We start from the raw sequence: 27539 nt of genomic DNA on the forward strand, positions 1-27539 counted from the left end.
TGCCAATTTCTGGAGCACACTCGTCCGCATTCTTGCTTTACTTGTGATGCCATGCATCATTACCTTATGCAGCAGCCTCAAGGAGCTGCACAAGAGACTGCAGTATAAGGTAAGGATGCATGGTGTTGTGGGTAAAATATTAGCATGGATAGAGGATTGGTTGACTAACAAGAAGCAAAGAGTGGGGATGAATGAGTGCTATTCTGGCTGGCTAGAATCGCAGAAAGTTGGTCTGCAGGTACAACAAGTAATTGGGAAGGTGAATGGAATTTTGTTCCTCATTGCTAAGGGAATAGAGTTTAAAAGCAGAGAGGTTATGTTGCATCTGTGTAGGGTGCTGGTGTGGCCATACCTGGAGTACTGTGTGCAGTTTTGGTCTCCTTACTTGAGAAAGTATATACTGGCACTGGAGGGTCTGCAGAAGAGGTTCACTAGGTTGATTCCAGAGTTGAGGGGTTTGGCTTATGAGGAAAGACTGAGTAGATTGGGGTTATATTCATTGGAATTCAGAAGAATGAGGTCTTATTGAAGCATATAACATTATGAAGGGAATGGATAAGGTAGAAGGAGAGAGGATGTTTTCACTGTCAGGTGAGGCGAGGAGAAGAGGACATAGCCTTAAGATTAGAGGGAGCAGATTTAGGTCTGAGTTGGAAAGGAACTTCTTCACCCAGAGGGTGGTTAATCTGTGGAATTTCTTGCCTAGGGAAATAGTTGAAGTTAACTCAGTAAACATTTTTAAAGCAAAGATAAATTTTTTCTTTTGAAAAATAAATTAAGGGATACAGTGAGAGCGCCATAAGTGGATCTAAGTCCACGAGAAAATCAGCCGTATCAGGGCCCATAGCCTTTACAGAATCCCATGATTGCAACCTTTTCTTGCTATCATGTGAAGTGAATTGAATTGTCTGAAGCTGGCATCTGTGATGTTGGGAAAAAGTGGGTCATCCACTTGGCATTTCTGGCTGAAGATTGCTGTGAATGTTTCAGACTTACCTTTTTCAATTGATGTCTAGATTAGAGTGGTACTGGAAAAGCAAAGCAGGTCAGGCAGCATCCGAGGAGCAGGAAAATCGACGTTTTGGGCAAATACCCTTCATCAGGAATAGTTTTTACCTTTTCAATTGATATGTTGGACTCATCCATCATCGAAATTGGGGGTATTTCTTGGAGCCTCCTCTTCTAGTGAATCGTTTAATTGTTCATCTCCATTTGTGACTGTTGCATGCCGGGCCTGCAGAGCTGTTGGTTGTGGTATTGCTTCGCTCTATCACTTGTTGTTTTATACTATTTGGCATGCATTAGTCCTGATGGTAGCTTGACCAGGTTGATACTTCATTTTTAGTAATGCTTGGTGCTGTTCCTGGCCTGCCCTCCTGCACTCTCCACTGCATCAAGTTTGATGCCCTGGTAATGGTAATATTTGAGTGAGGGATTGCCGGGCAATGAGATTTTTTAGATGGTGTTTGACTACAGTTCTGCCGCGGTTGATGGCTCACATTGCTTCATGGATTCCCAGTGTGAAGTTGCTAGATCTGTTCGAAGTCTATCCCATCTAGAATAGCGGTGGCCCCAAACAACACAATGGAAGTACTCTCAATGTGAAGATGGGACTTTGTCTCCACAAGGACTGTGTGGTGATCACTTACCGATACTGTCACAAAGATGCTTCTATAGGTGATTGATTAGTAAGGATTATGACAGGTATGTTTTTTTTCCCTCTTGTTGGTTCCCTCGCCCCCTGCTGCAAACCCAGTCCAGTTTGGTCAGTAGTGCTGTTGCCAAGCCATTCTTAGTGTTGGACATTGAAATCCCCCAACAAAAGTGAATTTTGTGCCACCCTTGTGCTTCTTCCAAGTGTTGTTCAATATGGAGGAATATTGATTCAGGGGATGGTGCATGGTAATCAGCAGGAGGTATTTTTGTCCATGTTTTACCTGAAGCCATGAGACTTCATGGGGTCCAAAGTCAATGTTGAGGACTCCCAGGGTTACTCCGTTTCAACTGATTACTACTGTGCTTGACTAGAACATAGAAAAATAGAAAAATACAGCGCAGTACAGGTCCTTTGGCCCTCGATGTTGCGACTAGTCTGTGAGATGGCTCTCCCCTTTTAGGGTTGCAATAGATCCTGTATCTGTCATCATTTCAGATGCTGGCATACCTGTTGTGTATTTCCAGCATTTTGTTTTTGTTTCATATTTCCAGAGTTTTGCTACTGCACTTGTTCTTAGTTCTTGAGAATAGGGGATTGAACATGTTGGGTGAAACCATTTAATAGGGTCAAGTTGTAGATATATGAAATGCCCCTGTCACCTCTATCTCTGTAGTTCCATGGATGAAAAAAAAATGACTGGTTTGAATGTTAGGGTTTAATGATAATCCAGCAGCTTTCATAGTAATGCTTCTCCCCAAGTGTCAGCTCCACAAATGACCAGATTAATTTCTCTCAATTTTGGTGTTTGTCTGCATTCTTCTAGTTTCTCTCTCTCTCTCTCTCTCTACTTTTTTTCCCCCCTGTTTTGAAAGGCTTTTTTTTTCAATTAGAGAAGTCACAAGGAAACAACATCCAGATCTGACGGTCACTCTGTTTCTCACAAGCTGATTATCACAGGGGTTTGAACATGGAAGGAAAAAGCGCTGTTCACACTTTGGAGGATCTCTGCGTGTGAAAGAGTCTTCAAACATTTATTTGAAATGTCTGAATGCCAGCGCAGTCATGCTGGGGAGAGACTGTGGAAATGTGGAGATTGTGGAAAGGGATTTCGTTACCCATCCCAGCTGGAAACTCACCAACGCAGTCACACTGGGGAGAGACCGTTCGTCTGCGCTGTCTGTGGGAAAGGATTCACTCGGTCATCCCATCTTCTCATACACCAGCGAGTTCACACTGGGGAGAAACCATTCATCTGCCCTGTATGTGAAAAAAGCTTTGCTGCTTCATCCTACCTGCTGGAACATCAGCGAGTTCACACTGGAGAGAAACCATTCACCTGCTCTGTTTGTGGGAAAGGATTCACTCAATCATCCAGCCTGTTGAGACACCAGCGAGTTCACACTGGAGAGAAACCATTCATCTGCTCAGAATGTGGGAAGGGATTCAGTCAGTCATACAACCTGCTAACACACCAACGGTTTCACTCTGGGGAGAAACCATTCATCTGCTTAGAGTGTGGGAAGGGATTCACAGAGTCAACATACCTACTGATACATCATCAAATTCATACTGGAGAAAGACCATTCAGTTGCTCGGAATGTGGGAAGGGATTCACTAGGTCATCCCACCTGCAGAGACACCAGCGAGTACATACCGGAGAGAAACCATTCATTTGCTCTGTGTGTGGGAAGGGATTCACTCTGTCATCCATCCTGTTAACTCACCAGCAAATTCACAAAGAATCCTAGCTGAGCAATTTTGCACTTACACCAAATCCTGATGCTTACTTGTTGGCTCTTTGGACTAATGTTATTAAACCTGGCTGTTTTAAAGGTGTTTATATTGTACTAAAATGTTAATACAATTGTTTGTCTTTAGGATGAGGTTTTGGAAATAATTTCAAGTCGCTGTGCATGCACGCATTCGCACTGGGTTTGAATCTCATTAGTCAAGGCAGTCGTTAGCAATGTGCCTGCTCTTGTAGCATGGTTGAGCAATTTTCGATGATGGCTTTGTTTCAGTCCCTATCGAGTTGTGGGTTCAAATTCTACCAATTCTGAAACCAGACAATGTAACCCAACAGGACATCTCCAAGGCTAAACACCCTGAGACTTTGTAGTGACTATTTTTTTTTAATCAGAAGTACAAGGAGAGGTTAGAACACGATTGTGAAATAATTTTAAGCTGAGTGCTGAGATGTTGTGTGTCACATTTGTTAAATATTAACTGAATGCAGCATCTTGCAATCATTCAGCACTTTTATTCTCTGCATCGAAATCTACGCACTTGTGCTGATTGTTATCAATGGGACAATGAGCCACATTTCAGACAGGAAAACAAACTCACTTCATACTGGGTGAGACAGGGACAGTCAACAAGATTTGATCTTGCAGTCTCCAATCGCCATTTCCAGCAGAAAGTGGTGACTGAAGCTGCAATCAGTGGCTCACTACAAATCCCTGGAACACAAGATCCTCCAACCTGCTCCAAACTGCCCAATGCACTGGGCACAGGCTCAGGACAAATAAAAAGACATATCCTGCTCACTAAACCTCCATGCGCTATTGACACAATTCCCGAGTGGAATGAAACTTTCTCGTCTTTAATTGGGAAATCTTGGCTGATATGACTTGGGAAATCCTGCTCCTCATGAACAGTTCTTCTGATGTGAAAATTGTTTCAAATTTGGCTACAGCTGCAGCAGATTCTACTTATCCTTTAATACCTGTTTAATCAAATCTGAAAATCCAGATCTTTAAAATGAGAAAAGACCAAACTTGCTGAAACAGTGAATAAAGACTTCTGAAAATGTTTGAGTGTGACTGCAGAGTTATTGCATTTTTTTACAGTCAGTAACAGAAATGATTGGGTTCATTGAAGCAGATTTGCAGATTGACTCACTGTTTCCAAAAGAAACTATTCGTCACAGGGGCAGCTAAAAGATGAGGGTACTGATACTGAAGTATGAATATTGCATGCTAAATCTCTGAACAAGGGCTATAAGTGGTTTGCAGTGTTCTGAAGGAGTTATTGCTGAGGTGTTACAAAGTTGAAAGAATGTTCACTTTAAAAATTCACAAAACACTTAATATTTATTTTAAGATAAAGAAGAACCTCCACAGCTGCAGGACAAAACAGCTCAGAATCTGGCTGTTCCATAATACATATGAAATACAAGTAGCAAATGGCTGTTTAAATGGGTACCTGAATTTTGGTTGCTGTTTGGTTACATTTGAATTGTTGTCAAATCAGTTTAAATTATGCCCAGGATGCTAAAAACCCAATTGAGTTTTAAATTATTGGATTTGATGGGGGCGGGCATAAACCAGAGAATTTTGAAAATTGATCGGAACAATTGTTGGAGAGCTAACTTGCCCTTAAAGAAATAAGGCGGCACTGTCTATCAAAAGGCACCTTTTCATGTAAAAGCAGTAAAAAGTAAGATGACAACCCAGGGAGATCAGCAGCAGTAAGGTTGAAGACAACGGAAAAACCCGTGTGTACTTCAGATTAACTTAATGTAATGTTTAGTAATTGTTATTTGAGCAACATTTTTATTGAGTTGAGGTCAGATTGTAACTAAGTAAGAAAAAGGGAGTTGGATTTGTTAATAGTTTTTGTTTAGTGTTCTGTAAGGAGAATAAGTTGTTCTTTAAATAGTGGAAATTAAGCATTCTCTTTCGCCTCTTACACTTGTAACACATTGCGAACCGAGGCAAGCTTTTCTGGGTGTTTGGTGTTAATTAACAGAGGGGTTCAGCATCCGCCTTTTACCAGTTTGGGGGCTCATCATCTGGGATTTGGGCAAGTTTGGATAGATCCATTCTAGGATTTGGACTGGTTTAGATGGATCTGGATGACTTAGGTCTAGGATATCAACAGATTTGTAGAGATTTGAACAGGTTTAGGTTTCAAAAGGTCACAGCAGATTTAAACACATTTGTTGATTTAATGTCCTAGATCTTTAAATAAAACATAGGTGAGAAAAGTTTGTTTAAGTTAAAAGTGAGAGAAATGGTACTTTCAGTTGCTAAATGTCTTCTGGGAGTGGAAGAAGGGACTTAAGGAGTTTTACATGAGGTCAACAAGGAAAAGCTGCTGCAATTTGGAAGACAAAAAAAAGGTTACCAAAACAGCTCAGCAATTAAATGTGCTGGAAAGACCATTAGAACCTTTGGAAATGGTTAAAATCCGATTGTTAATGAGGCACTTGGAGTTAGAAGATAAGGCAAAGAAGAGCCATGTTAGAAGATAAAGAAATGGTGAAAACTAAAGAGAGAGGAGAAAGTGGGAAAGATTTTGAACTTCAGAAGTTGCGAGTTAGTCAAGAATGTCAGGATGGAGATGAAGGGACAAGATAGGGATGTAAACAAATGTTAAGGCATTGCATTTTTATGAGAAAGATGTCAAAGCCTTTTTAAATGTAATTTGAAAAATTGGCCAGACAGATGGAGTGGTCAGAGAGCTTGTGGGTAATGCGAGTGTAGAAGAAGCTGGTAGCCAGAGCTAATACGGTGTTTGTAGTGCGTTCAGATGAGGGGGCAAGAGATTATATGGATGGTAAGCAGTCTATTTTGAGTACTTATGTATTGGTACCAGGAGCATATAGACAGTGCTTTAGAAATGTAAAGAAGGAATTAGGTCAGACTTGTGCTGAGTTCAAAAGAAATAAAAACAGCAATTTTGATAGATTGGTATGGGCCTTAAAAATAGACAAGACAATTCAGGCTCAGAGAGATTATTCTCGAGGAGTTTAAAACCACACCTCCAGGGATGATGAGAACTTATGTGGATGAACAGAAAGTTCAAGAATGAAGAAGAGATGGCAGATGAATATGCATTGGTACAAAGAAAATTTACAGCCCAGGAATAGGCCCTTTGGCCCTCCAAGCCTGAACCTATTCAAATTGACCGTCTAAACCTGTTGGTCAATTCCTAAGCATCTGTATACTTCTGCTTCCCATCTACTCATGCAGCTGCACAGACACATCTTAAATGAATCTATTGTGCCTGCCTCTACCACCTCTGCTGGCAACGAGTTCCAACCACCCACCACTCTCTGTGTGAAGTACTTGTCGTGTGCATTCCCCTTTAAACTTCCCACCTCTCACCTTGAAAGCCTGACCTCTCGTTATTGAATCCTTCACCCTGAGAGAAAGCTTGTCTGAATCCACCCTGTCTATACCATTTGATTTTGTAAACCTCAATCAGGTTCCCCTTAATCCCCTTTTTTCTAATGAAAATAAACCTAACCTACTCAACCTCTCTTCATAGCTACACCTTCCATACCAGGCAACATCCTCATAAACCTTTTCTGCACCCTCTCCAAAGCGTCCACATTCTTTTTGTAATGTGGCGACCAGAACTGTACACAGTACTCTAAATGTGGCCGAACCAACGTCTTGTACAATTTTAACATGACTTGCCAGCTCTTCTACTCAATACCACTCTATCCACCTGTGCAGCAACCTTCAGGGTACAATGGACCTGCATTCCCAGACCTCTCTGTCCATCAACTTTTCCCAAGGCTCTTCTGTTCATTGTATAATTCGCTCTAGAATTAGACTTGCATAAATGCATCACCTCATATTTGTCTGGATTGAAAACCATCTGTCAGTTTTCTGCCCAACTCTCCAGTCTATCTATTTCCTTCTGTATTTTCTGACAGTCCCTTATGCTTTCTGCTACTCCACCAATCTTCGTGTCATCTGCAAACTTTCTGATCATACCAACAGTGTCCTCTTCCAGATCATATTTATGTATATCACAAACAACAGTGGTCCCAACACTGATCCCTGTGGAACACCACTGGTTACCTTTCTCCATTTTGAGAAACTCCCTTCAACTACTACTCTCTGTCTCCTGTTGCTCAACCAGTTCTTTATCCACCTAGCTAGAACACCCTGCACATCATGTGATTTCACTTTCTCCATTAGGCTACCATGGGGAACCTTATCAAACACCTTACTAAAGTCCATGTATATGACATCAGCATCCCTTCCTTCATCTATCAACTTGGTCACTTCCTCGAAGAACTCTGTTAAGTTAGTAAGGCATGATCTCCCCTGCATAAAACCATGTTGCTATAGCTGATAAGGCCATTCTTTTCTAAATATAAATAGATCCTATCCCTCAGTATTTTCTCCAGCAAGTTTCCCACCACTGACGTCAGGCTCACTGGTCTGTATTTGCCTGGAATATCTCTACTACCCTTCTTGTACAGGGGGACAACATGAGCAACTCTCCAGTCGTCTGACATCTCCCCTGTATTTAAGGATGCCACAAAGATATCTGTCAGGGCCTTGCCTCCCTCAGCAACCTGGAATAGATACCATCTGGTCCTGAGGATTTGTCTACCTTAATAACCTCTAGTCTACCCAACACATCTTCCCAATTTATGTCAATGTGATCCAGACTAATCAAACTTCTATCTCTAATCTCAAGATTCGTCGTGTTCCTCTGCTCAGTGAACACCCTTCACTCTGGTTCGAAATGTAGCTTTCCTTCATTATCTTTCAGTGGACCAATCCTTTCTCTCATTAACCATTTACTTCTTATATAAGAATAAAATGCTCTGCGATTCTTCTTAATTCTGCTCACTAAAACTATTTCATGACCCCTTTTAGCCTGCTGGATTCCTGGTTTAAGATTTGTCCTTCTTTTCCGAAATTCCTCCAGGGCCCATTCTGTTCTTAGCTGCCTAGACCTTATGTACACTTCCCTTTTCCTCTTGGCTAGTTGTACAATTTCTCCTGTCATCCATGGTTCACGAATCTTGCCCTTCCTATTCTTTTGCCTTCAACAGGACATGCCTATCCTGCATTATCCTTAACCTATCTTTGGAAGCCTCCCACATCTCAAATGTGGACTTCCCTTCAAGTAGCTGTGTCCAATCCACATTTCTGAGCTCCCGCCTAATTTTGATATAATTGGGCTTGGCCCAGTTTAGTACTCTTCCCTTAGGGCCACTCTCTGTCTACGAGTATTCTAAAACTTACAGAATTGTGGTCACTGTTCCCAAAGAAATCACCCACCGCAACTTCTACCTCCTTCCTGGCTTGTTCTCCAGTACTAGGTCTAATATGGCCCCTTCCCTCGTTGGACTATTGACATACTGCTCTAGAAAGCTCTCCTGGATGCTTCTTTCAAATTCTTCTCCATTCAGACCTCTGACGTTAAGTGTATACCAGTCAATGTTGGGAAAATTAAAATCTCCCATCACCACTACCCTAACGCCTCTACATCTTTCCATAATCTATTTACCTATTTGTTCTTCTACCTCACACTCACTGTTGGAAGGTCTGTAATACAGCCCCAACAATATAACTACATCGTTCTTGCTTCTCAGCTCCACCCATAATGCCTCACTACCCAAGATCTCCTTTAGCACGGCTGTGATATTGTCCCTGATGAGCAATGCAACTTTATCCCTCCTTTACTTCCCTCCCTGTTCTGTCTGAAGGGTCTATATCCTGGAACATTTAGTTACCAATCATCATGGGAATTTCATCCTGTGATGGAAAGAGATTGGGAGAAGGGGAGATCCTTTGCTACAAAACTAAGAGTAGATCGCCCAGGAAAAAGTTTACCACAGGTGAACAAAAGGAGTCCATGGGGGCAACCGGCTTCAGATAGGTCCACTGTGGTAAGGTGAGACACACAAAGTCACACTGCTATTCTTTGATGACAGGTACTGTGAGAAAAGCTGTGGTAAAAGCGGCTGAACCAGTGGCGTTAGTGGAAATAGTAAAGGAAACCCCAAGAAAAGTCGAGTTGCAAAAGAGTGCTGAGCTTAGGCAGGGCTGGGTATTCAACACTAACTCAATCTTTATAAAAAATACCTCTTGAAGGCAAAGTTTACTCGGCAAGAATGGGGAGAAGGGAAAGAAGTTATCATTTTAAGAGATACGGTAATTTGGTCAGTCTCTAATAGTGAGTAATCAAAATATTTGCACTTTTTCTGGCTTGTTACCCAAGATGCTGACAATTTGTAGAATAGATGGGCAGAACTTTAGTAATCCCCTGTGTAAGATCAGCTTGGAGAGCCAAATAAAGCCTGGGGTTGTAACAGTGGGAGTGATTGACAGAATGTCAGTCCAAGGAATGCAGTTTGTTCTTGGAAATGACCCAGCAGGGTCCAAGGTAGGAGTGACGCCCATTGTGGTGGAGAAGCCAAAGAAAAGCTGGGAACTGAAGAGTTAATAAAAATAGCCTGAAATATTTGCAGACTGTGTAATAACAAGATCTCACTGTCATCAGTCATAGCAAGAAGGAAAACCTTAAGAGAAAGACAAAAGACTTTACTTAGCTGACGCCTTATTTGATGTAATGGTACAGGAAAAACCTGAACAGGTGGAGGGTCTGCAGAGATGTTTAGTCCTGAAACTCTGTCTGCAGAGATGTTTAGTCCTGAAAGGCTAATGGACTTTCAACAGAAAGATGAAACAATACAAGATGTATATTATTTTGCTTACTCAGAAAAGGGATCAAAATGTTTTCCCAAGGGTTATTATCTCAATGATAGAATCCTAAGATGAAAGTGGAGACCACAGCCGGTTAGTGCAGAGGAGAACTGAGCAGAAGTGCACCAGATTGTGGTGTTGTATAGAGAGGAAGTGCATGAATTACCAGTGGGAGGTCATTTATGTATGAGGAAGACTCAGGCTAAGGTACAAAAGCACTTATATTGGCCTGGGCTGCACAAAGATGTGGTTAAAATTTGCTATACATGTCATGCATGCCAAATGGTAGTTATGCCACAGGCCGTAATAAAACCAGGAACATTGTTGCCAATTCCCAAATTTGAAGAACCTTTCACATGGTTTATGATTGATTGATTGTGTAGGTCCCCTCCCTAAAACTAAAAGTGGAAACCAGTGTTTGCTAACCATAATGGATGTGTCTGCCAGATTTCTATTGGCAATTTCATTACAGAGTGTTAAGGCAAAAAGGGTGGTGGAGGAGTTGGTAGCTTTCTTTACCCAGTATGGCCTATCCAGGGATATTCAGTTAGAGCAAGGATACAATTTTACTGTTAAACTCGAAGGAAGTTAGGGGTAGCTTCAGCATACAACACTCTAAATCAAGTGCGTACTATCCTGAATTCCAGGGAGCCTTGGAAAGGTGGCATCAGACCCGGAAGAGCGTACTGTCAGGATCAACAGAATGACTGGGATAAAGCTATCGCATTCGTATTGTTTACCTTTAGAGATACCCCAAATGAGTTGACTCAGTTTACTCCCTTTGAATTAATATACTGTGGAAGGCAGAGTGAGGTAAGGATATGTAAAAGCAGAACAGGATGGATCCGGCTCACAGAGGAAAGCAGCAGTGCAGTGAAGCTTGCATAGGAAATGGCCAGTCAGACTGATCCAGTGAAGGAAAGAAATCAGAGGAAATGGAAGGGCACATAACACTGTGAAAGGCAAAGGTTAAGGCAAGTGCGCAGAAGGCTACTTGGACACATCCATTTTTAGAGGGAACAGGAGGGAATGGGGTTGGAGGGATTTTGGTAAATGCCTCATGCAACATGGAGTAGTTAGACTCAGGAATGTCTCTTTTGAGACCCTGGCGGGTACAGGGAATAGAAGCAGTTAGTTTGTATCGGGTTTGGCAGCCGAGACGGGCAACCGGACAGGACGATGACATTACAGCTGTGTCAGGGACCATTAATGTACCAACTAATAGGCACAGAATCCGAAAGAGGTTCAACCATGGGTACTCCAGAGACACCCACAGTGCAAATGATATTGGAGTTGAGAGGAAGTGCTGCTGAGGGATGCACAGATGAGTGGGTGGCTCCAGAATCCAACAAAACTGAGACGACATGATGACCCCTTTCCCAAATTCTGACAGGGAGTGGGTGAGTTGTATTGAGGCAGCCTGCAAAACACCTCTCATGCAGCACCCTGAAACATTAGGGGTGTGTGGACGCAGATCATTAAAAGTAAAGGAGATCTGTTGAGGCTGCTGTCACAGAGGAAGTCAGTGTTGTTGCGGCAATGGATGAGGGGTATTGAACTGGCATTCTTGCACTCAGTGACCCATATTGCCACACATCCTGCATGTTTCTCTGTTCATATCCCTGTGTAGCTGTCCCTATCTGTTGATTTATCCCTGATTCCATGAATGTGTTAATCTAGGGTATGATTTGGAGATGCTGGTGTTGCATTAGGATGCACAAAGTTAAAAATCACACAACACCAGGTTGTAGTCCACCAGGTTTATTGGAAACACTTTTCGGAGCATCTCCTTCATCAGGTGGTTGTGGAGGACACAATATGGCACCGACAGGGAACACAGGGTCTAACACCTTCAACATATTATCTAACTGACACCAATTGTTACAGTTAACCTGAGAATTATAATTTAAAAAATAAGTTTTGTGATTTACATTTGTAAAAAGTGAAACTATCATGGTCATTCTAACAGATGAAAGACTCAACAAACAAGGTATTTTTCAATGTATAATTTCAGTTACATCACACTGTAAACTGATGCTATAAGTTCTGTATCTTACAATTGTGTGATTTTTAACTTAATCTAGGGTATGCCTCCTTTTCCTATTTGTAATCAAAAAGGCCTTGTCGGTCCAGATTTCTGGGGGATGTGATAATTGCCTCCCACTTGCTTGTTTTCCAGGTAAGGTTGTGGGACTTAAAGACATGGGGATGCCGGGGTTGAATACAATTAACAAGGATCTGAACTGCTAATTTGCCATTTGCCAAAAGCAGGATGCTGGTTGAGGAGTCCCAAGCTTCTTTAAAGCAGGTAATGAATTCTGGCACATATTCATTAGCCTTTTGCAGACAATGGGTAACTTGCCAGAAGTCTGCTGCTGTACAGCTGTCGTGATGGTAGTCTTAATGGCATTTTGAAGTCAAGTTCATGCCTCCGCATTCGCCCACAGCTCCAGGTGAGATGCAATGGAGTCTTTACTGGTTGCCCAATGTGTCCAGTATGCCAAGTTCAGACTCACTGCAATTATAACTACTGCAGATTTGTAGTAGTCAATTTTAAAATGATGTTGGGCACTTGAGCGGGTTGGGGTGTCTTGAAACATTCCAACCTCAGCGTGGATCCAGGGCTTACCAAATGGGGTTTCACCTATCATAATCCTTGGGCAAGTAATCTCTTTACTACTAACTTCCTTATCATGAGATCTGGTGCCTCTTTCAGGGTCAGACAAGCTGGAGGTAGATGAGACAGCAGACTCCAGAACAGAGGTTAGGTCAAGTCTGCTTGGGGCCTGCTTCAGCACTGATACCAGCACCTTCCTTCTGGGCTCTAGGACCCTGTGAGTACTAGCACTAGTATCTTGTACCTGAGTAGTAAGAATTCCGAGAAGCGTGATATTCCAACCGGAACTCTATCAACAAACACGTTGACTTGATCCCATTTACCACCCCCTGAGAAAAAGAACAGGAAATTATATCACCACAGGAAATAATGTCACCAACCCAAGGAAACATAAACACAAATTAAAAGAGACTCACTGATGATGTTACCTAGTATGGTGACGAAACATTTGAAAACAAACCTTCCAGCTCAGCGAACAAACTTACATCTATATTTGTTCTCCAATAAGTAATGTTTTTCAACTTAAAGGAACCTCCATAAGGTCAATTGCATGTGACCACCTATTGCATATAAATCTGAAATAAAAGGAATAATTTTTCTGCTATCATACCTCTCTTTCCAAGCAATATTGGCCGGTGCCCTTGGAACCACTGGATCTACTACCTTACTCTTGATTGAGTATATTTACCGTAGTCCTTCTGTGTTTTTTTTCGAGGGGGTAAACAGATGTGGGCCACCCTTCTCAGCAAGACAAGATACACTTGTCCCTGGGGAAGCCCTTTGTTGGCATTTTTGGAGTTCAGCAATCCCATCAGCCTGAAAATAAATGAACACACAAACAAAAAAGGCAAAGAACAGACTAAAACAAACAAACCAAAACAAACAAGACAAACACCGGCACCATCGCAAATTGCTCAAGGTCTGCTTTAAATTTAAATGTGTTCTGGCAGCGGTCTTTCCAAACCTCTTTTTTTTCCCTTGCCTCAGCAATTTTGCCAAATCCAGGATTAACCTCTTGGCTCAGTTTGGATCACGCAGGCAACTGTAAAATAATTCAATGCCAATTCTATAATTTTAAGACTAATTATATAATTTTAGACCCAATATCACCATAAAAAGATATGCCACTGACTAATGCCAATTGTCAGAAAATTAGGTTTGTTCAGAATCCCGTAAATAAAGGATCCTGACTTACTAATTGAAATTGTAGATAATAAAATTTAGGAAATGCACCTTCAGTGTCATCCAACTTCATTACCTCACAATGTATCATGGTAGCAAAAACCACATCAAATTGCAATGCAGCTTGAGTGCTTTTGCACCACTTCAGCTGACAGCTTTCTCTAACTGGCCACTACTACTTTACTTTCATTGGATAAAGTGGAAGTCTTGCCAAAATGTATATCAAAGAGTCAGTGTTTTAGGTTTATGCGTCAATACTTTGTTTTTATATTACTGATTTGACAACATTCCATGGATAAAGTATTTTCATGAGTTTTGCAGAAAGCATGTTTTGTGTTATAAAGGGTGAAACTTTCAATCAAGAAAAGGTTAATCAGAGATGGAACCTAATTTTACTTAGCCCTTTTCTTAGCCTGGTACTCAGAAATTAACAGGCATTTATAATAATTTTATTAATTGCAGGCTGATAACTAATTTTGTGGAGAGTTAATTCTCTAATACATTTGTTGCAGGAGCACAGAACAGAAATAATCATCCCCTCAACCATGACCCATCCCCCATCACCAAACCATCACCTCCCAGACCATACAGAACCTCATCACCTCAGGAGATCTCCCACCCAAAGCTTCCAACCTCAGAGTCCGGGAACCCCACACTGCCTGGTTCTACCTCCTTCCCAAGATCCTGGCCGACCCATTGTCTCAGCATGGTCCTGCCCCACTAGTCCAGGAACTCCCCACATACATTCAAGACACCACCCACGCCTTCCACCTCCTCCAAGACTTATCCAATCCCTCTACATCTCCATCTGCCATGACCAGGACCTCCAAGCCCTCCGTTTTTTCCTCTCCCGACGTCCCCAGCAGTACCCTTCCACCGACACTCTCATTCGTTTAGCCGAACTGGTCCTTAACAATTTCTCCTTCGAATCCTCCCACTTCCTCCAGACCAAAGGGGTAGTCATGGGCACATGTATGGGCCCCAGCTATGCCTGTCTCTTTGTTGGCTACGTAGGACAGTCGATCTTCCGTAATTACACCGGCACCACTCCCCACCTTTTCCTCCGCTACATTGATGACTGCAGTGGCGCCACCTCATGCTCCCTCAAGGAGGTTGAGCAATTCATCAACTTCACCAACACATTCCGCCCTGACCTTAAATTTACCTGGACCATCTCTGACACCTCCCTCCCCTTCCTGGACCTCTCCATCTCCATTAATGATGGACGACTTGACACTGACATTTTTTACAAACCCACCGACTCCCACAGCTACCTGGATTACACCTCTTCCCATCCTACCTCTTGCAAAAATGCCATCCCGTATTCCCCATTCCTCCGCCTCTGCCGTATCTGCTTCCAGGAGGACCAATTCCACCACAGAGCACACCAGATGGCCTCCTTCTTTAGAGACCGCAATTTCCCTTCCCACGTGGTTAAAGATGCCCTCCAACGCATGTCGTCCACATGCCACACCTCTGCCCTCAGACCCCACCCCTCCAACCATAATAAGGACAGAACGCCCCTGGTGCTCACCTTTCACTCTACCAACCTTTGCATAAACCAAATCATCCGCCGACATTTTCGCCACCTCCAAAGAGACCCCACCACCAGGGATATATTTCCCTCTCCACCCTTTTTCGCCTTCTGCAAAGAGCGTTCCCTCCGTGACTATCTGGTCAGGTCCATGCGCCCCCCCCTCCCACAACCCACCATTCTGGTACTTTCCCCTGCCACAGCAGGAATTGCATCCAAGGCCCTGAAGGAGCCTTCTACATCCATCAAAGTTTTACCTGCACATCCACCAATATCATTTATTGTATTCGTTGCTCCCGATGTGGTCTCCTCTACAGTGGGGAGACTGGATGCCTCCTAGCAGAGTGCTTTGGGGAACATCTCCGGGGCACCCGCACCAATCAACCACACCGCCATGTGGCCCAACATTTCAACTCCCCCTCCCACTCTGCCGAGGACGTGGAGATCCTGGGCCTCCTTCACCGCCGTTCCTCACCACCAGATGCCTGGAGGAAGAACTACTCCTCAGATGCTGCCTGAACTGCTGTGCTCTTCCAGCACCACAAATCCAGAAATAATCATTGTTAATTTCAATAATGCTTTCTTTCTTATGGATAAGACTTCATCTCATTCCTTACAGGGTCAGGTCACATAATTCTTATTACACTGTTAGTTACAAATTTCTCCTTCTAATGATTTTTAGGATAGCTAAGTTTAATGGTACAAAGAAAATAGCTTCCAGGGCCACAAAATTACTTCCAAATATTCAGGCGTGAAGTGAGAAGATCTTTGTAAGGAATTAAGGAAAAATTGCTAAGACTGAAGTTGGAGATCTCCCACTTGGATTATGTGATGAGGTGAAGGAGAGATTAAATCAGGTATGTGAGTTAGCTAAACAGCAACAGAAGTGGGCACAGCATAGATTGAAGCAGGAGGCAGATAAAGACTCTAAAATTCAGTCATTCTCCCATGGAGCTGATATATTAGTATAGTTACCAGTGATAGGCGATCCCCTCAAAGGCCAGGTGCAGTGGTCCCTATCAATTGAGAAAAAGTTAGGTAAGCTGTTGTGGTTCTGTTCGCCGAGCTGGAAGTTTTTGTTGCAAATGTTTTGTCCCCTGGCTAGGAGACATCATCAGTGCTCTGGAGCCTCCTGTGAAGCGCTTCTTTGATGTTTCTTCCGGTATTTATAGTGGTCTGTCCTTGCCGCTTCCGGATGTCAGTTTCAGCTGTCCGCTGTAGTGGTTGGTATATTGGGTCCAGGTCGATGTGTTTGTTGATGGAGTTTGTGGATGAATGCCATGCCTCTAGGAATTCCCTGGCTGTTCTCTGTCTGGCTTGCCCTATGATAGTTCTGTTTTCCCAGTCGAATTCATGTTGCTTGTTGTCTGAGTGTGTGGCTACTAGGGATAGCTGGTCGTGTCATTTCGTGGCTAGTTGATGTTCATGTATGCGGATTGTTAGCTGTCTTCCTGTTTGTCCTATATAGGACAAGGACTGCACAAAACACTATATAGGACAAACAGGAAGACAGCTAACAATCCGCATACATGAACACCAACTAGCCACGAAACGACACGACCAGCTATCCCTAGTAGCCACACACTCAGACAACAAGCAACATGAATTCGACTGGGAAAACAGAACTATCATAGGGCAAGCCAGACAGAGAACAGCCAGGGAATTCCTAGAGGCATGGCATTCCTCCACAAACTCTATCAACAAACACATTGACCTGGACCCAATATACCAACCACTACAGCGGACAGCTGAAACTGACACCCGGAAGCGGCAAGGACAGACCACTATAAATACCGGAAGAAACATCAAAGAAGCGCTTCGCAGGAGGCTCCAGAGCACTGATGATGTCTCCTAGCCAGGGGATGAAACGTTTGCAACAAAAACTTCCAGCTCGGCGAACAGAACCACAACAACAAGCACCCGAGCTACAAATCTTCGCACAAACCTTGAGTTAGGTAAGCTACCTGGTAAACTTTCAGGTATGTCATGAAATTTTGTTATAATAGTGACAGGGAACTGGAGAAACTGCCCTATAGAGTGAGTAATCAAATCCAGGTGGCATGGATTTTGAGGTGCATCCAAATACATTCAATAATGAGGAAGTCCCTGAAGAATGGGTTAGGATAATGAACTGGCTGTCTCAGTAGCAAAAAGAAAACTGTTTGAAAGGTCTGTTGCAGTAGTATGAGGATATATGCAAGAATAGAATGAGGAGGAGAAACAATATTGTGTATAAGATGCAAGTAGGGAATGCTGTCCTGATAAACCAACATACCCGCAGGCTTAATCCTTTCTAAGCTGCACAGGTCCAGAAGCAACTGGATGCGATGCTCAACAAAGACATCATCGAAATGAGTCAAAGTGAGTGGACTTCACCGATTGTGTGAGTACCCAAATCTCAATGTTTTTGTGTGGACTATTGGAGGGTCAATTCTATAACTAAATCAGTCTCTTTTCCAATACCAAGATTGGAGGACTTTTCAGAGAAAGTTGGGCAAGCCACTTACATCACGAAGTGGACTTAGTGTGGTTATTGGCAGGTATCATTAGAGAAGGTGGGAAAAGTAGCTTTTGCATTTGTAACCCCAAGTGGGCTATATGAATCCAAAGTGATGCCCTTTGGAATGAAGAACATTTCAAAGCCCCATGAACAGAGTTGTGGCTGCATTAAAAAATTGTGCTGTTTATCTTAATGTTGTAGTAATCTTTAGCTGTTCATGGAATGATCACCTGATACATTTGGCAGAGCTCCTTGAATGATTACAGAAGCAAAGCTGGTCATAAAGTTAAAGAAAACAGAATTTGCAAAGTTAGAACTCACAGATTTACAAAGTTAAAAACATTATAGTCCCAAAGGTATATTTGGAAGCACTAGGTTTTAGAGCACCGCTCCTCCATAATTTTACATTTTAAATTAGGTGCTTTCATTTTGGAACTATGCTCTCTGAACAGAAGGCCAGATCTTTATTGCTCCAGCAATGTCATCACTCAACTGGTCTTTCTTCTGCTGCTTTTGTCCATATTCTGGTTTCTGAGTGAAAATTGTCTCTGCTTCATTGGAAATGCCATAGACAAGTTCTCGGTGCCATGTAATATACAATGAATGATGACACTTTCAAAGAAATTGGCACCACACCAACACCTGAACCAAAATAACTGCTCCGATTCACGGAACAAGATTGAACGACTCCCTTGGGGTTACTGATAGTGGCAACTCCCGTGTAAAATAGACCCAGTCCAGAATAAGCAGTTCAGAAGATATGGGGAAAGACCTGAGGGAACTCTCCCTGAGTGTTATCCAATTCACAATGAAGATTACCTTCCTCTGTGACCTGTTTGTGTTTGCTGAATGAAATGCTTAGTTCCAGTCCTGGAGGAGAAGGATTGTGAATTTTCAGTTTGCATGCTCCCAGAACAGAGAGAGTTGGGCCATGGGTCCCAGAATGGCCTTGCCATCTTCTGTTTCTTCATTTGTTGTATTCACATCTCCTTTGCCTTTTACCATGCTAACTTCTGTCATTGAACCTCACCTGTCCTCAACCCTATCACAGAACTTCATTTCCTGATTTCCTCCTCTTTTCCCTTCCTTTGTATGTGGAAGTGTTTCAAACCAGTTCCTTCTCTCTCTTTCTCCAATTCTGAAGGAAGGTCATCAAGCTGAAATGTTATTTCTCTTCTTCTGTCTCTGCTGATTTTTCCAGATGTACTGAGGATTTACAGCATTTTCTGAATGTACAGTCAAGAATCATTCTGTAACAAGGACAAGAGTGATGGTTTACAAGGCAGGAAGGATTAACGGATCCATGTAATGAGTTGCTCATCAAGTTCTTTAAGCCACTGACAAGAATTAGCTTGGGAGTTCCTGGGATATAGAAATAAATAGTGGTGTCAGTGGCACTCCGATCCCATGATGAATTTTAAACAGGATGGAGATGGCAAAGAGTTGTACAACACAGAATTAAACTCCTCAGTCCAACTAGTCCATCCTGAACATAACCTTAAACTAAATGAATCCCTCCTGCCTGCTCCTGGCCCATATACGTCCAAACCTTTCTTGTTCATGTACACATAAAAATGTCTTTTAAATGCTGTAATTGTATCTACATCCACCACTTCCTCAGGATGTTCATTCCGTATGCAAACCACTCTGTGTGTAAAAACCAAATGCCCCTCATGCCTTCCTTAAATCTTTCTCCTCCAATGATGTGGCATGGTGGCATGGTGGCACAGTGGTTAGCACTGCTGCCTCAAAGCTCCAGGGACCTGAGTTTGATTCTAGCCTCAGGTGACTGTCAGTGTGGAGTTTTCACATTCTCTCCGTGTCTGCGTGGGTTTCCTCTGGGTGCTCCAGTTTCCTCCCACAATCTGAAGGTGTGCAGGTTAGGTGAATTGGTCAAGCTAAATTGCCCATAATGTTCAGGGATGTGTAGGTTAGGTGCATTAGTTAGGGCAATGGGTCTGGGTGCGTTACTCTTTGGAGGATTGATGTGGACTTGTTGGCCAAATGGCCTGTTTCCACACTGTAGGGATTCTTCTTCTTTTTCTAAGACCCCTTAAAAATGTGTCCCTCAGTCTTGAAATACCCAGTGAAAACAAAATATCCATTTACTCTTTCTGCATCTTTCTTCAAGTCATGCATTCTTTTCAAGCCGCCTCTCAATCTCTTATGCTCCAATGAAAATAGTTCCAGTCTACCCAGCCTTTCTAAATAACTCAAACCAGGTCAAATATTATCTTTTGAATAGTTTTGTTGATTTTCTAAATCAATATCAATCCCAGGAAAGTCAATGAGTACTGGAATGTGAAGTAGTTTGACTAAGTGGTCTGAGGCTATTCTTTGATGTTTCAGTCTCTGTGAAGTTGTGGATGAAGTCCCACGCCTGTCAATATTTTAGGTTGGTTATGAGCCAGGTGCTTGCAACACCCTCTATAGAATTCTAAAACAGCAACTGCTGTACTTGGTGTTCCCTCTTAGCAGATGAACCAGGTGATCTAGTATATAAGGTGGTAGGGAAAATCCAGGGAACTATAGACTGATAACCCTGACGTCACTGTTGGGTAAGCTGTTGAAGGAGATTCTGATGTATAGGATTTACATGTATTTAGAAAGGCAGGGCTTGATTAGGGACAGTCAATGTAGTTTTGTGTGTGGGAAATAGTGTCTCACTAACTCTGTAGAGCTTTTTGAGGAAGTTACAAAGAAGATTGATAAAAGCAGAGTAGTGAGTAGTGAACATTGTCCATATGGATCACAGCAAGGCATTCAACAAGATTCCATATGGTAGGCTAGTTACCAATGTTAAATCACATGGAATACAGGTAGAGCTAGCTATATGGATACAACATTGCATTTAGGTAGTAAATAGAAGGTGGTGGTGTGGGGTTCACTTTTGGACTGGAGGCCTGTAACCAGGGGAGGGCTACAAGCACCGGTGCTAGGTCCTCTGCTTTTCTCATTCATATAAATGTTTTGGATGTGAACATAGAAGGTACGTAAGTTTGCAGATGACACCAAAAACGAGGTGTCATGGACAGTGAAGAACAACATCTCAGAGTACAACTGGGCCTTGATAAGATAGGCTGAGGAGTAGTGGGCAGGATGTATATACTTCAAGGTAGGGTCCCGGAGAGTGTTGCAAACAAAGAAACTTTGGGGTGCATGTTCATAGTTCCTTGAAGGTAGAGTCACAAGTAGATAGGGTAGTGAAGAAGGCATTTAGTATATGCCATTTTTGGTCAATGCAATGACTATAGAAGCGGCTTTAAAGGACATTGGTTAGGCCACTTTTGGAACATTGCATTCAATTTTGATCTCTCTGCAATAAAAAAGATGTGGTAAACCTTAAAAGGTGCAGGAAAGATTTACAATGATGTTGCCAAGGTTGAGCTAGAGGAGAAGCTGAGTAGGATTGGGCTATTTTCCCGGGAGCATCGGAGACTGAGGGGTGACGTTATAGAGGTTTATAAATTCATGAGGGCACGGATAGGGTGAATAGCCAATGTGTTTTTCCCAGGTTAAGGAAGTTCAAATGTAAAGGTCATATGTTTAATGTGAGAAGGGAAAAATATCAAAGAGACCAAAGGGTAACATTTTCATGCGGAGGATAGTGTGTGTGGAATGAACTGCCAGAGGAAGTGATGGACGCTGGTACAGTTACAGCATTTGAAAGGTTTCTGGATTGGTATATAAACAGAAAGGGTTTAGAGGGAAATGGGCCAAGTACTGAAAAATGAGACTGGATTAATTTAGGATATTGACATAGACAAGTTGTACTAAAGGGTCTGTTCCCATGCTTTGCAACTCTGACTCTAATGCCATGGAATCCCTACAATGTGGAAGCAGGCCGTTTGGCCTATCAATTCCACACCAACCTTCCAAAGTGCATCCCACCCAGGCAGCATCCTGGTATACCTCTCCTGCACCCTCTCCAAAGCCTTCACATCCTTTCTGTAATGTGGTGACCAGAATTGAATGTGATACTCTTAATGTGGCCTAAACAAAACCTTATAAAGCTGCAACATGACATCCTGACTCTTCTACTCAATTCCCTGACCAATAATGGCAAACGTGCCGTATGCCATCCTTACCAACTTATCTAGGAAAAAGTGAGGACTGCAGATACTGGTGACCAGAGTTGGAAAGTGTGGTGCTGGAAAAGTGCAGCAGGCCAGGCAGCATCCGAGGAACAGGAGAATCGATATTTTGGGCATAAGCCCTTCTTCAGGAACCAACCTATCTACTTGCCTGGCCACTTTCAGGGAACTCTGGACTTGACCCCTAAAGATCCCTCTGTACATTAATACTGTTCAAGGCTCTGCCATTAACTCTGTACTCTTCCTTAACATTTGATCTCCCAAAATGCAGCACTACACACTTACATGGATTAAACTCCATCTGCCATTTTTCTGCCCATATCTGCAATTGATCTATATATTGCTGTATCCTTTGGCAACCTATTTACAACTCCAATGACCTTTGTATCATCTGCAAACTTACTAACCCACCAACTACATTTTCATCCAAGTCATTTATTTATGTACATATCATAAACAGCAGAGGTCCTGTGGAACACCAGTAGTCACGGACCTCCAGCCTGAAAAACAACCTTCCACCACTTCCCTCGGCCTTTTTTGGGCAAGCATATTCTGAATAACATGCGGCCAAGTCGCTGTGGATCCCCTGAATATTAATCAGCTGAATGAGCATACCATGAGGGACCTTGTCGAAAACCTTACTAAAATGCATGCAGACAACATCCATAGAACATAGAACATAGAAAAATACAGTACAGTACAGGCCCTTCGGCCCTCGGTGTTGTGCCGACTGAAGCCTACCTAACCTATACTAGCCCAATAACCTCCATATGCTTATCCAATGCCTGCCTGAATGACCATAAAGAGGGAGAGTCCACCACTGATACTGGCAGGGCATTCCATGAACTCACAACCCGCTGAGTAAAGAATCTACCCCTAACATCTGTCCTATACCATAGCCCCCCCACCCTTAATTTAAAGCTGTGTCCCCTAGTAACAGCTGACTCCATTAGCGGAAAAAGGTTCTCACTGTCAACCCTATCTAAACCCCTAATCATCTTGTACACCTCTATCAAATCTCCCCTAAACCTTCTTTTCTCCAATGAGAACAGCCCCAAGTGCCTCAGCCTTTCCTCATACGATCTTCCTACCATGCCAGGCAACATCCTGGTAAACCTCCTCTGCACCCATTCCAGTGCCTCCACATCCTTCCTATAGTATGGCGACCAAAACTGCACACAATACTCCAGATAAGGCCGCACCAGAGTCTTATACAACTGCAACATGACCTCAGGACTCCGGAACTCAATTCCTCTACCAATAAAGCCGAGTACGCCATATGCCTTCTTCACAGCACTATTTACCTGGGTGGCAACTTTCAGAGATCTGTGTACATGGACACCAAGATCCCTCTGCTCATCCACACTACCAAGTAGCCTACCATTAGCCCAGTAATCCATCTTCTTGTTACTCCTACCAAAGTGAATGACTTCACACTTAGCTACATTGAACTCCATTTGCCACCTTTCTGCCCAGCTCTGCAACTTATCTATATCCCGCTGTAACCTGCCACATCCTTCTTCGCTGTCCACCACTCCACCGACTTTCGTATCATCCGCAAACTTGCTCACCCAGCCTTCAAGCCCCTCCTCCAGGTCATTTATAAAAATGACAAACAGCAATGGTCCCAAAACAGATCCTTGTGGAACACCGCTAGTAACTGCACTCCAAGATGAACCTTTACCATCAACTACTACTCTCTGTCTCCTTCCAGCCAGCCAATTCCTAATCCAAACCTCTAATGCACCCTCAATACCATACCTTCATTTTTGCAGTAGCCTACCATGGGATACCTTATCGAACGCCTTGCTAAAATCCATATACACCACATCTACTGCTTTACCCTCGTCCACTTCCTTGGTCACCTTCTCAAAGAACTCTAAGGTTTGTGAGGCACGACCTGCCCTTCACAAAACCATGCTGACTATCCTTGATCACATTATTCTTGTCCAGATGTTCATAAATCCTACCCCTTACAATTCTCTCCAAGACTTTGCCCACAACAGAAGTGAGACTCACTGCCCTATAGTTAGTAGGGCTGGCCCTATTCCCCTTCTTGAATAAGGGGACCACATTCGCTATCCTCCAGTCTTCTGGCACTATTCCTGTAGACAACGACGACATAAAAATCAAGGTCAATGGCTCCACTATCTCCTCCCTAGCTTCCCAGAGGATCCTAGGATAAATGCCATCAGGCCCCGGGGACTTATCTAATTTCATCCTTTCCAGTATTCCCCGGACCTCTTCCCTACATACCTCAAGGCCATCCATTCTAATCACTTGTGACTCAATATTCACATCAGCAACAATGTCCTGTTCCTGAGTGAATACTGACGAAAAGTATTGATTTAGTGTCTCTCCAATCTCCTGCGCCTCCACGCACAACTTCCCACTACTATCCTTGACTGGACCGATACCTACCCTAGTTATCCTTTTAGCCACTGCTCTAACGTCATTGGTCACCTTCGTTACCACCTCAAAATTCAATCAAATTAGTAAGACATGACCTGTCCTGCACAAGTGACGGTTCCAAAATAGGCCACGCTTTTCCAAATTGTATATCCCTAATGTTGCAGTGCTGGTCTGTGTAGCTTTGAGGGGTTGGACATGGTCCATAACAGACTGAGGATTCTTTGCAGAATTTAAAAAGTGAGCAATAGGTGTTAATGTCTTTTATTTCGGGTGTTGATTTGGTTGGTTAAACATAGCTTTGGATAGCAATGACTCTTTCATCTCAAAGGAGGTTCTGGAGATGGAAGAAGGGTTTTACAAAAGGCAAATAAGACCAAACTGCGGGAATTAGTAGACAAGCTGGAGTTGAAGTTGCCTCCTAACATGAGGAAAGATGAGATGATTGCAGCAGTAGCTCAGCATTTACATTTGCTGGAAACCCCACCATGATCTGTACAGATAGCTAAACTTCAATAGCAAATGAAGAAGCTTGAGTTAGAAGCAGAAATGAAACAGCTTGAGTTACAATTAAAATTAGAAGAGAAAAAAGAATGAAGTGCTTTAGCAGAAGAGAAAGAAAAAGAGAGAGTTTGAACTTCAGAATTGGCACTGAGAAAGCCAGCTTAAAAGGATGGAGATGATGGCTGAAGGTAGGCTCAGTGAGGAACAGAGTGAGGATAAGCAAGCTCTTGGTAGTCAGAAGCCTAGTGAGAAACTGTTAAAGTATATTCAAACATTACCTAGATTTAATAAGAAGGATGTGTATGCCTTTTTCATCTTATTTGAAAAGGTGGCTAAACAAATGCAGTGGCCAGTGACCATACAGGTTTTATTGATCCAGACAAAACTAGTAGGTAGGGCTATTGAGGTATTTGCATCACTATCAGAGGAGGTATATAAGGCATATATGGAGGTGAAAAAGCTATCTTAAGTGGAAAAGTGATTCTGTAATAGGCGGCCATGGTCGGGAGAGGAGAGGTGCTGCAGGGGTTCTGTCAAGAATGTAGCAGGATTCAAGATGGTGCAGTGGGAGAAGCTCAGTAGCAAATTGTTAAGTAGGGCTGACTTGTATTTGTTCTGGTGCCTGGGTTAGATGTGGTGTCTGCCTCATAGCTGGGAAAGCTGCTCCTGGTGATGAGCAGATATTCTACATATTGGATGACTGCCAATCCCTGCGGGAGGTCCAGAGTCCGTAACTGATCATGGAGGGTCCACAAGAATAGACTGGGCGAGTGGATAAAACCTTGGGGCAGGCAGGTCCAAGTGTATGCAGACCCTGGTAGATCAAGGCAAACAAATATTGAGAAACCAGGGGCAATGAAATAGTAAGAAATGGGTACAAATGGTCAACAATGGTAAAAATGCAGGCATCAGCAGGTAGGTTTGGGACAAGGGGGTGTCAGGGCGCAACAATATTATTCATCGTCCTCAGGTCCTGCCCTCGTCATCAGTGCTGTCAACCTGGCTGGGGACTGGATAGATCGGGGTGTTACAAAGTGACTTGTACGAGACCAGAATACCTTGTGCCAGGAAAGAGTTAATAAGAGTGTGAATTCTTTTGTCCTGCCTCTGACTTAATGGGATGCTGTGGGATTGAGGGCAGAGTCTGATTATCTTTTAATTCTATCTGTACCAGAGCACAAGGGGTATAGCCAACCTAATGGCTAGAGACAGGCCACAACCAGAGTTCAGTTTCTCTGGTTAGGTCCACAGAGTATGTGTGGCAGGTCAGAGTGCTGATTTTCTGTCGTTAGGATTTCAGTATTTCAAATGGCCCCCTGTAAAGTGTAGCCACAATTGGTGTCTGCCCCAAGGCCAAATCTTGTTCCTAATCATTTGTGTAATGCTGCACTTCATTTTCACAAATCATTTTCCTGATCAGGTCATTTCTCGCACATGTTCTGAAGTTGAGGGCGGTCCTTCCCAGCCACATCAAGCAATTGTCCCATTATACCTCCCTGCTCTGATATGAGCAAATTTCCAGCGGCCGTATGAGTACAGTGGGGTGAGAAAGTAACCCGAGCCTGTCCTCTTTCCTTATCATCTATAAATTTCCACCGGCCATATCTGAATGAGGCAGCTCCCTAAACTGAATCTGTCAGGTAGTGACAACCACTTCCCTGACCGAGGTCCCCAATCCCAACCTTTTTCCTACAGGAACAATATAGAGCAATACAATGTCACCCCACAGCAATTTAGAGCAATCGGACAAAACAGTTCCGACCTTAAAAACTGGCTCGTGGTGGTTCGTTTCATCTCTTCAAGGTACCAGTTCCACTGGCGAGGGTCAAAATGTCAGGCCGATCGCAAGGAGTGGTCTGGGGTAAGATATCCCAGGCGACCTTACCACTCTATTCCATTCAATTCAGACTTTTGGGCCACCTACTCAGCCCAGAGAGATGTTCCATTTGTTGAGGTCTGAGTCACAGCACCAAATGTTGACTCTTCACTCCAGACGACAAAAGTTTCAGGTCAAAGGTAAACACTTTATTACTGAACAGCCAGCGAGTGATTCTGGGTGATATAAAGGAGTCTCGCAGCCTTCTTGTGATGACACCTCTCGATGAATCTCTGAACATTACATACAAGCAGTATTTTTATATCTTGTCAGGTGTGACTCACGTAAAGGTCTTAACATCACATGGCTGATTGCTATTAAAACAGGTACAGTAATAACAAGTACTGTATTTCTCAACCTTACAACCTTATTGGAAAAGTGTTTGGGAGCAGAATAAGTAGTGAGGTTTTTTCTCGCGAGGCATTGGTGAGTAGCAGGTTAGGAAAAGGTACAGGTGAGGTCAGATAAAGTCTTTTTAAGCTTTCCTGTTTAGCTGGAGAGCAGTTGAGACAGCAGTTAGGAAAGTGGCATGCTCCTACAGGATGTGGGAGGTCAGGGAGATTTCCATAGTCCCTGACAATTACACCTATGGGAAGTGCAATAGCTGCAGCTACTTGGAGTTCTTGTTAGGGAGATGGATGCACTCAGGATTATCCGAGACTGAATTGAATTGAATTGAATTTATATTCATGGGTACTGAGACA

The 27539-nt window shown here is 43.0% G+C and overlaps 1 protein-coding gene across 8 annotated transcripts in view; it reads left to right on the plus strand.

The window, feature by feature from the left end:
- Positions 1-27136, plus strand: part of LOC132825994 (gastrula zinc finger protein XlCGF49.1-like) — a 42111-nt gene extending 14975 nt beyond the window's left edge. For 4 of the 8 annotated variants that reach the window (XM_060841696.1, XM_060841694.1, XM_060841695.1 and 1 more), the window contains one exon: positions 2602-4450. In XM_060841696.1, the coding sequence (XP_060697679.1) occupies positions 2698-3405 (708 nt within the window). In that variant the 5' untranslated portion in view covers positions 2602-2697 and the 3' untranslated portion in view covers positions 3406-4450. Of the gene's footprint in view, positions 1-2547; positions 4451-27108 lie in introns of those variants that run through there. The other 4 variants (XM_060841697.1, XM_060841700.1, XR_009645844.1 and 1 more) reach the window with 3 other exon arrangements.
- The last annotated feature ends 403 nt before the right edge of the window (positions 27137-27539 follow it).

Source organism: Hemiscyllium ocellatum, chromosome 21 (assembly GCF_020745735.1).
Source record: "Hemiscyllium ocellatum isolate sHemOce1 chromosome 21, sHemOce1.pat.X.cur, whole genome shotgun sequence".
NCBI classification, from domain to species: Eukaryota; Metazoa; Chordata; class Chondrichthyes; order Orectolobiformes; family Hemiscylliidae; genus Hemiscyllium; species Hemiscyllium ocellatum.